This window comes from Oncorhynchus clarkii, chromosome 31, assembly GCF_045791955.1.
Source record: "Oncorhynchus clarkii lewisi isolate Uvic-CL-2024 chromosome 31, UVic_Ocla_1.0, whole genome shotgun sequence".
NCBI classification, from domain to species: domain Eukaryota; kingdom Metazoa; phylum Chordata; class Actinopteri; order Salmoniformes; family Salmonidae; genus Oncorhynchus; species Oncorhynchus clarkii.
Window position 1 is genome coordinate 20,246,553 of NC_092177.1, and position 12,365 is coordinate 20,258,917.

At 40.2% G+C, this 12,365-nt stretch overlaps 1 protein-coding gene across 1 annotated transcript in view; it reads left to right on the forward strand.

Moving 5' to 3' along the window:
* Positions 1 to 948: 948 nt before the first annotated feature.
* LOC139390625 (AF4/FMR2 family member 2-like) overlaps positions 949 to 12,365 on the forward strand; it is a 274,611-nt gene continuing 263,194 nt past the window's right edge. Inside the window, exon 1 of the mRNA XM_071137875.1 lies at positions 949 to 1,204. Coding sequence (XP_070993976.1) covers positions 1,152 to 1,204 — 53 coding nt within the window. The 5' untranslated portion in view covers positions 949 to 1,151. The remainder of the gene's footprint in view (positions 1,205 to 12,365) is intronic.

Here is a 12,365-nt window from a genome sequence, read left to right on the forward strand (position 1 = left end):
ATTTGAACTTGCCCTAATCTATGATCAGTCAACATGGGTCATAGATACTCTAAACACAACTCCTGAACTTGCCCTAATCTATGATCAGTCAACATGGGTCATAGATACTCTAAACACAACTCCTGAACTTGCCCTAGTCTATGATCAGTCAACATGGGTCATAGATACTCTAAACACAACTCCTGAACTTGCCCTAGTCTATGATCAGTCAACATGGGTCATAGATACTCTAAACACAACTCCTGAACTTGCCCTAGTCTATGATCAGTCAACATGGGTCATAGATACTCTAAACACAACTCCTGAACTTGCCCTAGTCTATGATCAGTCAACATGGGTCATAGATACTCTAAACACAACTCCTGAACTTGCCCTAGTCTATGATCAGTCAACATGGGTCATAGATACTCTAAACACAACTCCTGAACTTGCCCTAGTCTATGATCAGTCAACATGGGTCATAGATACTCTAAACACAACTCCTGAACTTGCCCTAGTCTATGATCAGTGAATAGTAATATGACCTTTGCATCTGGAAACAACTGTTGTGAATAATGCTAATGCATGGTAATGCACAATTATCAGACACTGCTTAAACATGCATATGCATCATCATTTATAAAGGTTATAACAAAATACCGGGGTCGGCAGGGTAGCCTAGTGGTTAGAGGGTTGGACTAGTAACCAGAAGGCCGTCATTGAAAGTAAGAATTTGTTCTTAGCTGACTTGCCTAGTAAAATAAAAAATTACTTATAATATTGTTTGTTATGATTTCATCACAGGCCTATTAACCCATTGATTATTATTTTTTTTTTACATCTATAGTTGTTTTTGACAGCTGACGTTTACACTTAAAATGGGTGGGACAAATAGAATTTTAGCTAATCTCAATTTGGACTACCCGGGCTCCGAGTCGCCGTTTCTGCCTGTCTCAAGCTCCGCCTTTTGTTCACTGTGAGCGGTGGAGACGGGAGGCAGGCAGGAGGCAGTGGTGTTGTCCTTGCAGTGTGTGTCAGTTCGCCAGTGAGAACACCGTACAGCATAGCTAGTTACATTTAGCAGATCCACAGAATTGATATATGTAGACTGACGCATAGGCTACGTTGAGCAGGCACCGGTTCCTTCCTGAATCAGACAACGGGGACCAATCATGGACCTATTCGAGTTTGACTTCTTTAGGGACTGGGAACTGGAGCAACAGTGGTACGTACAAGTGTTTCTTTTTTATGTACATGATGTAGCTATTAACGTCTTTGTCAGAGGCTTTTTTCTGAAGACTAACCTAGCTGCGCTGCCACATCGATGCGCCCTGGCTTTTGGCGCTGGACTCCTGGAATGCTCGCATTCCTTCTCGGAACACATTAAAGTGAGAGATGAGTGTGAGGAATTATTTTAGAGCCCTGCGTGTCTGCGCTTTGCCTCTATTGTCAGATTGTGCATTGTAGGACTATGTCGCGCTAGGACGTATTCGGTGCGCACACACTCACATGGACCTATAGTGCCACCTCATGAATGGGGGAAGTTCACAGTTGCTGGTTTTGCTCTCTGTAAATGTCAGTTTGAAATCGGGATCATTCGATGTGTAATTGTATAGTTTACACCCTAAACACGCGTTTCATAGGGGTTTTATTGAGGTCGCCGATGAAGCTACTGTGGTGAATTGCATGACAACTGAATCAATTGCCCTTGTCTGTCTTATTGTTGTTTTAATACCCCAGCTATTATTTGTCAAATGCTCTGCTCTAAAACACAATTTAGACTATTTGTGTAGGCTTATTGTCAGGTTTGATTTGTAATGGATTGTATCGATTCAATGGGACATATCGCTATCATTATAATGGCCTATCACGGTGGTTTATTATGACAGTCTAAGTTCACGCTGCTCCACATCTGGTCAGCGATGTGCAATATATTCGGTAGGCTACCTATTACAATAATTATATTTTTAACCAAATGATGATAGAATTTCAAATAATTTCAATTTCAGCCCAGTTTTAAGAGAATCCGTGGCATCAAAATGAAAGTATACAAACATTACTAGAGCTAGTAACTTTAATTTGGAAGCCATTGATTCCCTAAAGATTGGGATGTTCTATTCCCGGTCGGAAGTAGCACCATCACAGAGAGATACTAGAGGGCAAATAACTGTGATAACACAACCCATGACAGTAGGGACCAGCCTGCAGGATTTGATCCTTCCATTCTCCCCATGATTGGTAGCCTATCACTAATTTTTGTTTTCATTCTAGTCCATTCAACCCTCTTAGTTTTCCTCTCCCCACTCCCTCACACGATAGTATTTGATGTGCCTCAATAGAAGGATTTTAACCACATAATAATTAAGTCCTGCATTAATTGTTTTATTTTTTAATAATCTTAGATGAATATACTAGGCCTAGCCTAGTGTAGCCGATACAACAACCTACTGTGCATTTTGACTGTTCAATTACCACGCGACTACAGGGTTTACTAATCGTGGTTGGTTCCATTGCTGCTTTATTGATTTTTGAGACACCTCTTTGCTTTAGTTGTTTTCTTTTAAATTCTTTCAATTCAAATCATGCCTCTTCATCACGTCCCCTCTACCTCCGAGACTGGAATGGAATGTGTACACAAACAACTCATTACAGCTTTCCATCAAAATACATGTTTTTTTTTGCAATGTCATGTCCCTGGTTGTGTTTCACGAAATTATGAGTGATTGAGCATAATTTCATGCGCGGTAGTTGGTTTATAATAGGTAGTTGGTGGGATTTTAATTTTAAAATGTATATTGTTGGGTGTGCATTAGTTTAATTTGACCACAGTACCACGATCTACAGTGTGATCTGGTTATTTAACAGATCTACCAGCAAGAGTTACATATTTTAATATGGGTTACCTTGGTATCAATGTTGAGCGATTAACTAACATTTTTTTTAAAACAACTATTTGAAATACGTTTTTTCTGTGAGCTCAATGCGCACAGTGGACAGTTTCTCGAGAGAATCATCTGACCCAGCCTGAACTGTGTGATGTAGTAGGGAGTTTTAGTTTCCAACAGGCCAATATTCTACATAGTTTAGCGCATAAAACGTGGTAATTAACTACAATAACCATGTTTCTATCCACAGTTTTTATACGAATTAAGCCATACCATATAAAAAAAAGTCACGACAGCTGTGATGGAACAGGTCATTTGTTTGTTTGACATGGTGGGATCTTTTTGTGTCCGTACAATTAATTCTGCGAGAAATGGTGGTACAAATGCATTTAAGCTCAAAAATGGATTTAATAACCGTCATATCGAAGTACATTTTGAGTTACGCGATGATATGGTGTGTGGTCCTTCCACTACGAGCATGCAGTTTATTAGGTTACAGATCTGGCTGTTCTGTTTTTTGTGTTTTGCATGTTACTGTTAAAAAAAAGAGTTATGATGAGCTTCACAATGTGTTGAAAGTGCACGGTGATCTTGATGTTCATTTCCAATAAATATCGAGGGTATTTTTTTATGTGACAAATACAAATATTCTCGTTTTTATCCATAGTAATCTCATCGTGTAGACTAGCCTACCTGCAGAGCCTACACGCAATGTATCTGCAAACTGTTGGCCAGAGCGCATGCGCGAAGACCAGAGGAGGCACATTTGCTATTTAACTTAACCGTTTTTGTGACAAAAGTATCCGTAGAGCTGAAAAGGCGATTGAAACATATTGAATTTTAGATTTTTTTCGGTACATGAACATTTAAGCGAAAAAGTACATTTTGTGTGTACTACGTCATCACGCACTGATGTTTTATCTACAAAAAGTCCATTTGGTGGAAACACAACACTTGTGGGAAATGCACATATGTTCTTTATGCGGATTCTATTGTATTCGCATGACAATCTGTTACCAATTGGATGGAAACCTAGCTAATGACCATAATCCATTGCACATCTACTTGTCCGGTTTGTGTTTATTTTACGCCTGCTGGAAGAGACAGAAGAATGCATGATCGTGAGGGGATATAGCGAGCAGCTGTTACTTTGGAAGGTTTTTACCTGAAAATACATGATCTAAATAATTGTTTGTTGGTATTCAGCAGTCATAAAAGTATATCTTATTTACTTTGAAGAACTACTAAAACAGTGATTTTGTCAGACAGCATAGACAGCAGCTCTATAGAGATGAGATGTTGACTTGGAGTGAAATAATAAAGTAATCAAATAAAACTAATAGTTTATTAAAGTAATGTGAATAAATGATGGTTAATAAGTGTTAAGCAGTAATGGCCAGTCACTACCATCATGGGATTTTTAATAATTGTTTTGTTTCAACCCATATAATTTAAGCCGAAATCAGAAAACCGTGATTCTTTATTACTAATCGTACTGACCTCAAAAATCACTAATCACTCAGCACTACTTGGTATGAAATAATTCAGCTTGAAGGACAAGGGTAGCTGAGATATGTTTGTTTACATATATTTTTATTACAGAAAATAAGAAATCCTCTCACATGATGTAGATGATTCCCATTGATTGATGCCTGCCATTACTGCTTTGGCTTCATCAATAGTTTTATTTCTCCGCTTCACAACTAGAACTTGTGATAGTGATGTAAAATTATGTCCACCTCTTAAGCCAAGGGCAACACGGATATTGATTTCAATTTGATTACTCTCATGCTGGTTTTTGTACAGCAAGTGTTGGGTTTAATCAAGTCAAGGGGAAGGGGAGAGGGGGAGTGAGAGACTAACTGTACAGAGGGAGAGACTGTGTGTACAGAGGAAGACACTGTGTGTACAGAGGAAAAGACTGTCTGGACAGAGGGAGAGACTGTCTGTACCGAGGGAGAGACTGTCTGTACAGAGGGAGAGACTGTCTGTACAGAGGGAGTGACTGTCTGAGAGTGCCACTATGCCTTGCCAGCAGCAGTAGAGAATAGGCGGCTGGGTTCTTGGGACGGTGGTGTAGTAGGGCTTTACTCCAATCTGCAAGTCATATATCATGGCCTCACCACCAGTAATAGCAATCATTTGATGATAGTCATGGCTCTCCCTTTCTCTCCATAATGGTTTCTTGTCACTCGAGGAGGAATTAACAGATAGACAGGCAATTGACGCTTGTGTGTGGAGATATAAGCCTGGACTACTGTATTGTACACAGTGATGCCTCATTCTGTTGGCATTGTGAGGAGAAATGATAGCTCAATAAAGTACCACCTACAAATCATTTGTGCTAAAGCCTGTTTTATGGACATCCACACCTTGGACTGGGTTTAACTTGATCCTTTTAATTAGGCCTAGCTATTTATTGTCACTTTCTCTTTTAATTGTCTAGCTTCATTATTAGTTGACTGATCCTCAGGGATTACCCTGACTTCAGTGTCTTGAGAAATATACATTTCCCCTTTTACTGGTACTTCTCAGCAGGGATTGCTGTCCAAATAATTCAGTTTTATTTGTCTTGAAATGCGTAAAGCCTCACAGCGTTGCCGGACGATGAGGAGAGAAAAAGAGAGTCTATTGAGGCATTGTGTGTATTGGATATGTAACGGGATACTGGCAAGGTCCCTGCCTGGTGAACCGGGATGGAAGGGAAAATAACATTTTCAGTCTACTTCTACTGATAGTCTCACCAAAGGGGCCAAAACTCTGTAATTCTCTGTAATGTGTCTGGCCGAATAAGCTGCTGTGGCAGCAATATTAATAGATAAAACACTTCTGAATCTAACAGTATAAAGACTCATTTAGACAGATCAACGAACCATTGTAATTATTATACAGCTGACTGTAATGTAATTAAGACCTTTGAGCAAATACCTACATTAGAAGTGGATGTGAGGTGTACAGAGTGGGGACTGTTATGTAGACATAGACATTTAAAAGCATTTAGCTAAACCCGCAATAACATCTGCTTAACATGTGTATGTGACCAATAAAATTGGATTTGATTTGGGACATAATTGTGTCTTATTGCTGTAATATAGAGCGTCCATAGAACAGTAGTTGTTGTATGAAACAGTGGGCTTTATGTGGCTGTTTATGTAACCACAGTTATATATATATATAGATATAGATATATATATATATAGTGGGGAGAACAAGTATTTGATACATTGCCAATTTTGCAGGTTTTCCTACTTACAAAGCATGTGAGAGAGAGGTCTGTCATTTTTTATCATAGGTACACTTTTTAAAAAAATGTTTTTTAACCTTTATTTAACTAGGCAAGTCAGTTAAGAACAAATTCTTATTTTCAATGACGGCCTAGGAACAGTGGGTTAACTGCCTGTTCAGGGGCAGAACGACAGATTTGTACCTTGCCAGCTTTGGGGTTTGAACTTGCAACCTTCCGGTTACTAGTCCAACGCTCTAACCACTAGGCTACCCTGCCGCCCACACTTCAACTGTGAGAGACGGAATCTAAAACAAAAATCCAGAAAATCACATTGTATGATTTTTAAGTAATTAATTAGAATTTTATTGCATGACATAAGTATTTGATCACCTACTAACCAGTAAGAATTCCGACTCTCACAGACCTGTTAGTTTTTCTTTAAGAAGCCCTCCTGTTCTCCACTCATTACCTGTATTAACTGCACCTGTTTGAACTCGTTACCTGTATAAAAGACACCTGTCCACACACTCAATCAAACAGACTCCAACCTCTCCACAATAGCCAAGACCAAAGAGCTGTGTAAGGACATCAGGGATACAATTATAGACCTGCACAAGGCTGGGATGGGCTACAGGACAATAGGCAAGCAGCTTGGTGAGAAGGCAACAACTGTTGGCGCAATTATTAGAAAATGGAAGAAGTTCAAGATGACTGTCAATCACCCTCGTTCTGGGGCTCCATGCAAGATCTCACCTCGTGGGGCATCAATGATATATATATATATATAACCTCAATTCTACATTTTATAAAGCATGTTTTTAGTTCTGGTCAAGAATTATTGCAAGAATTTTTCACAATTTTAGAAAGCTGTGCCTTGCAGTCCCTTTTCTGCAGGTTATTCACAGGGATGTAGTTTTCTCAAGGTCTCCAGCAGACCCACCACATTCCACCCTGGTGCACAGACCACAGCTGGGGGCCACATATTATAATGTGTGCCTGAGGAGCCTCTCTCAATGCCAATCTCATTTGTGCCCGGCATGAAGAGACAACCATGCCAGGCGGCCTGCTGGCATCTCTCTGTCCGTCCACCTCCTCTCCGCTCTGTCGCCGTGACACGGACTCACAGCAGTTGGCATCCTGGATCCGGGAGGTGCCTGCCAAGTCCGCTGCCTCGAGGACTCGCTCTGCCATCTGCCAACGAGCGGCGAGTGCTGTGGAATGATAAAGCAGAGCCTGTCAGTGATCATGTTCTGTGGAGACTAAAGGTGAGAGTGGCACGGCCCTTCTGCCCTCCGGTCCAGTGTGCAATTAACAAGTTCATCTGGAGCAGCTCTTCCTGTCAGAGCTGGGAGACCTCACCTCACTAACATCCACCTGGCCTCGGCCAAGAGCTGAACTGAAGCTGGTGGAGCGGAGAGGCCGGGGAGGGGGGCAGTATTTGATGTGTGTCTCAATAGAAGGATTTCTTTTTTTATCCTTGGCTGGGTGTTAATAGCCTGTGGTGGAAAGTGTATATTTCTGTGATGGAGAGGAAGTGATTCAAGATAAGGTAACACAGTAAAGGAATAGTCTTTGACTGTCTAGTACAGCCATGTCATAGAGACTCGCCTTACCTGTGGACACATACTACAGAGCTATGGGATCACAAACCACCCACTCTAATACACTTCTGCATCATAATCAGAAAGCACGTGACTACCTTCACCCACCCTTAACCCTGATGAAGGGACCACTCATACCTCATCACGCCTATCTGTCACAGTTTATCAGACCTTACTCAGCCCTCCAATAGTCCCTCACTACAGTGGTGGAGAAGATAAGAGAGGAAGAGAGGGCATTCACTAAGACTGGACTCAGGGGGATAAGACCCTTCCACTGCCAGTTCCTTCACTAGCGGCTAGCCCAACTCCAGCTAAGCTCCTGGCTGGCACAACCTACGGTTAATAACTCTGCTCTAATTACCACGGACCTAATAAGGACAGTAGTGATGGCCAAATTGAGGTAAATGGGGCTTGGCCAAGCAGAAGCTTGACACTGTTCTTATGCTGCCATGTGTAGAAAGAGCAGAGAGGACAGACCGATGTGGAGGAGTCAATAATCTATGCACGCTTGAATAGACAGACGGGTTTTAAATATTCAAAACTATTGACCATATGTACTTGTGGCGAGTCTTCCCTCCTACTAATCTGTTGCAGTTTTGTAATACTTAGTTCATCATCATGTTACTTTCTTTGAACTATGTTCTTCTTTGATGAGGACGATGTAGTGTACTACATCAAGCCCTGCTTAGAGGACGCGCTACAAACTCTGGGAATTGAGTTTTCTTGAATTCCAGCTGAGAGGACTTGAGGGCACATTTGCAAGCCTTCTATGCGCTAGTTTCCCTTTGGGGAGAAGTGCTGCTATATTATGTCCTGGATTTTCTCTGTGTGCATCAGATTTTGATGGACTTTCATATATTTAGTTATACTTCATTCATTCTGTTGTTGTTAAGCCTTACCACCAAAACAGTTAACATTGTTAACATTTCTCAGAACAGTACGTGTTAGAGAAGTTAAGTAGGTCCATTAGAGCAAAGCAGGAAATGAAACTAACAGCCCTGACATTTTCTCTCGTCAGCCTCCAAGGTTGTATTAACTTGGTAGAATAAACCCACTTCTGAGATAATCATTTAAATGATAATTGAATGAAACAAGCAAGAAATACAGTGAAAATAATTTAAATCTATGAGCACGGGTCCTCGACAAGGCTGCCATGTTGCACTGTCACCTGATTGGTCGGGCTCTAGTTTCAGTATCTCTGAGTTAATAGCATACCTTTACTTTCCAACTACGAAGGCCAAGTGCCTCCATTGAAAGCACTGTATGACACATAAGATGATTCAGTGGAGCCAGGCAAGGAACGGTCAAGATTTGTTCTCTCATGGTAAAGTTTGCTTTAGGATGACCTTTAGTGATTGGTCCAGTGTGAGCCAAAGGAAATGGCTAATTCTTTCAATAAAATCTATGATATTAATGGTAATGTGGAATAAGTAATAGTATGTGCTTCCTCTGCCAGAGAACAGAGCTTGTTGTGACATTATTTCACTGTTTGTGTTTAGAAGCCGATCTGAATAGTGTTGATATGCCATATAAGTAACGGTAACTAACTTTGTCATCACAGGCATGATTTGCCTTAGAGTACAATACAACAAATTTAATATTATTCATCTACAATTAATATTGTTAATCATGAATGAGCTAGTACAGTTTATGATGGAAGACGTCCCACTCCCTGAATGCACGCAACATTGGATTGTGTTGCTTCCTCCCCCCTTCCTCATCCTCACTGTAGAAAAAGGGAGAGGTAACGTTAGCTAGTGGAATATATTTGCAGGCCCTCCTGTCCTCTCTGACAGAGAGCACAAAGGAAGCCTAGTGTCAGACTGCTTGTGACTGAATCACACCTTGTTTGTTTGGGGAGACAGAGGAGCAGTGAGAACTGTTGAAGCTCTACACGCCAAACACCTTTGCAAGAGGAGGAGCATCAACCGTTTACCCAGGTCCCTCTAATCAACCTTTATTTATCACAGTCTCAGTCTTAATTAGAGTTTTGTGTACCATTTTACCAATGTGTATAATGTGCTTTCCCGTTTTGTCAATGCTACTATTCAGTTATCACTTGTCTCAATGCTATTCATTCTCTGTCAGGTGCGACCTATTCAGAGTTGTAGTGTACGCAGTCTTTTCAGTATTCCCCATGTATTGTTTACATACAGTTGGAGTCGGTTTTATTACCACAAAAAGAAATCGTTTTATTACCACAAAAAGAAATACACCTAAAATAACTTAAATAGAGATCTGCTTTGTTCGAGTCCCCGTGCTGTTAATTGTAGTGAGCAACCAAATGACTAGCATGGAGAGGAACAGGCTGCTATTATCTGAAGAGGGGAATACACTAACCTGGTGATTGGGACATTTTGATGGGAGCCAATCTAGGTTGAGCTTTAGGCCCCTTAACATTCAGTTGAGACTGAGACTCACTTAAAACTAATGCAATGGTACTGTAGAGAATATGAACCATTGGGCTTAATACATAACACAATGCATTTGTACTTTCCTCATTATGTAAAATATGAAATAATTTATTGCACTCAATTGGTATTTTGAAATTGTAATAATAAATAATTTCCCTATTACAATATCACAATATATTTTGCAATCAGAACATTCTGAAATGCATATTCAATGGATTATCTTGGGAATTGAATTAATTAAATATAATGTTTTCCTCAACATTGGACAATACATTTTATGGATATTACAATGGCATTAAACATATGCTATCAAAGTAGACTTCTAATGCTGTTATTCGTAATAGTCCTCTGTTATTTTTCCATTGTCAGATGAAGCACTTTTCTCTGGATAAAGTCAGTAGCTTTCCAGCTCTTTAAGGAGTTATTTTCCTAATATTACAGTGGAGAGAAGGGGGTCAGGGTAAACCCCATTAAGTCAGGCAGTTTATGTGGTTTAGTAACACCCCTCATCACACTACAAATCCAGAAGGAAACACATCTCATGCTGGGAAGCACTATGTTAGTTGTTGCAGTAGAATAACTGTACTGTGGACTTTTCCCATAGCTGTCCTCTGATAAAGTATTGCCCTTGTGTTGAATCACTGTGATAAATTCAGCGGAATAGAGCTATTACCTTCTGAGCCTAACCTTCTGAGGATTCTATGTTAAGACACATAGCCCAACCTTCTGAGGTTTCTATGTTAAGACACATAGCCTAACCTTCTGATGATTATATATTAAGACACATAGCCTAACCTTCTGAGGATTCTATGTTAAGACACATAGCCCAACCTTCTGAGGTTTCTGTTAAGACACATAGCCCAACCTTCTGAGGTTTCTATGTTAAGACACATAGCCTAACCTTCTGAGGATTCTATGTTAAGACACATAGCCCAACCTTCTGAGGTTTCTATGTTAAGACACATAGCCCAACCTTCTGAGGATTCTATGTTAAGACACATAGCCCAACCTTCTGAGGTTTCTATGTTAAGACACATAGCCTAACCTTCTGAGGATTCTATGTTAAGACACATAGCCCAACCTTCTGAGGTTTCTATGTTAAGACACATAGCCTAACCTTCTGAGGTTTCTATGTTAAGACACATAGCCTAACCTTCTGAGGTGTCTATGTTAAGACACATAACCTAACCTTCTGAGGTTTCTATGTTAAGACACATAGCCCAACCTTCTGAGGTTTCTATGTTAAGACACATAGCCTAACCTTCTGAGGTTTCTATGTTAAGACACATAGCCTAACCTTCTGAGGTGTCTATGTTAAGACACATAACCTAACCTTCTGAGGTTTCTATGTTAAGACACATAGCCTAACCTTCTGAGGTTTCTATGTTAAGACACATAGCCTAACCTTCTGAGGTTTCTATGTTAAGACACATAGCCTAACCTTCTGAGGTTTTTATGTTAAGACACATAGCCTAACCTTCTGAGGTGTCTATGTTAAGACACATAGCCCAACCTTCTGAGGTGTCTATGTTAAGACACATAACCTAACCTTCTGAGGTTTCTATGTTAAGACACATAGCCCAACCTTCTGAGGTGTCTATGTTAAGACACATAGCCTAACCTTCTGAGGTTTCTATGTTAAGACACATAGCCTAACCTTCTGAGGATTCTATGTTAAGACACATAGCCCAACCTTCTGAGGTGTCTATGTTAAGACACATAGCCTAACCTTCTGAGGTTTCTATGTTAAGACACATAGCCTAACCTTCTGAGGTTTCTATGTTAAGACACATAGCCTAACCTTCTGAGGTTTCTATGTTAAGACACATAGCCTAACCTTCTGAGGTGTCTATGTTAAGACACATAGCCTAACCTTCTGAGGTTTCTATGTTAAGACACATAGCCTAACCTTCTGAGGTGTCTATGTTAAGACACATAGCCTAACCTTCTGAGGTTTCTATGTTAAGACACATAGCCCAACCTTCTGAGGTTTCTATGTTAAGACACATAGCCCAACCTTCTGAGGTGTCTATGTTAAGACACATAGCCTAACCTTCTGATGATTATATATTAAGACACATAGCCTAACCTTCTGAGGTTTCTATGTTAAGACACATAGCCTAACCTTCTGATGATTATATATTAAGACACATAGCCTAACCTTCTGAGGTGTCTATGTTAAGACACATAGCCTAACCTTCTGGTGATTATATATTAAGACACATAGCCTAACCTTCTGAGGATTCTATGTTAAGACACA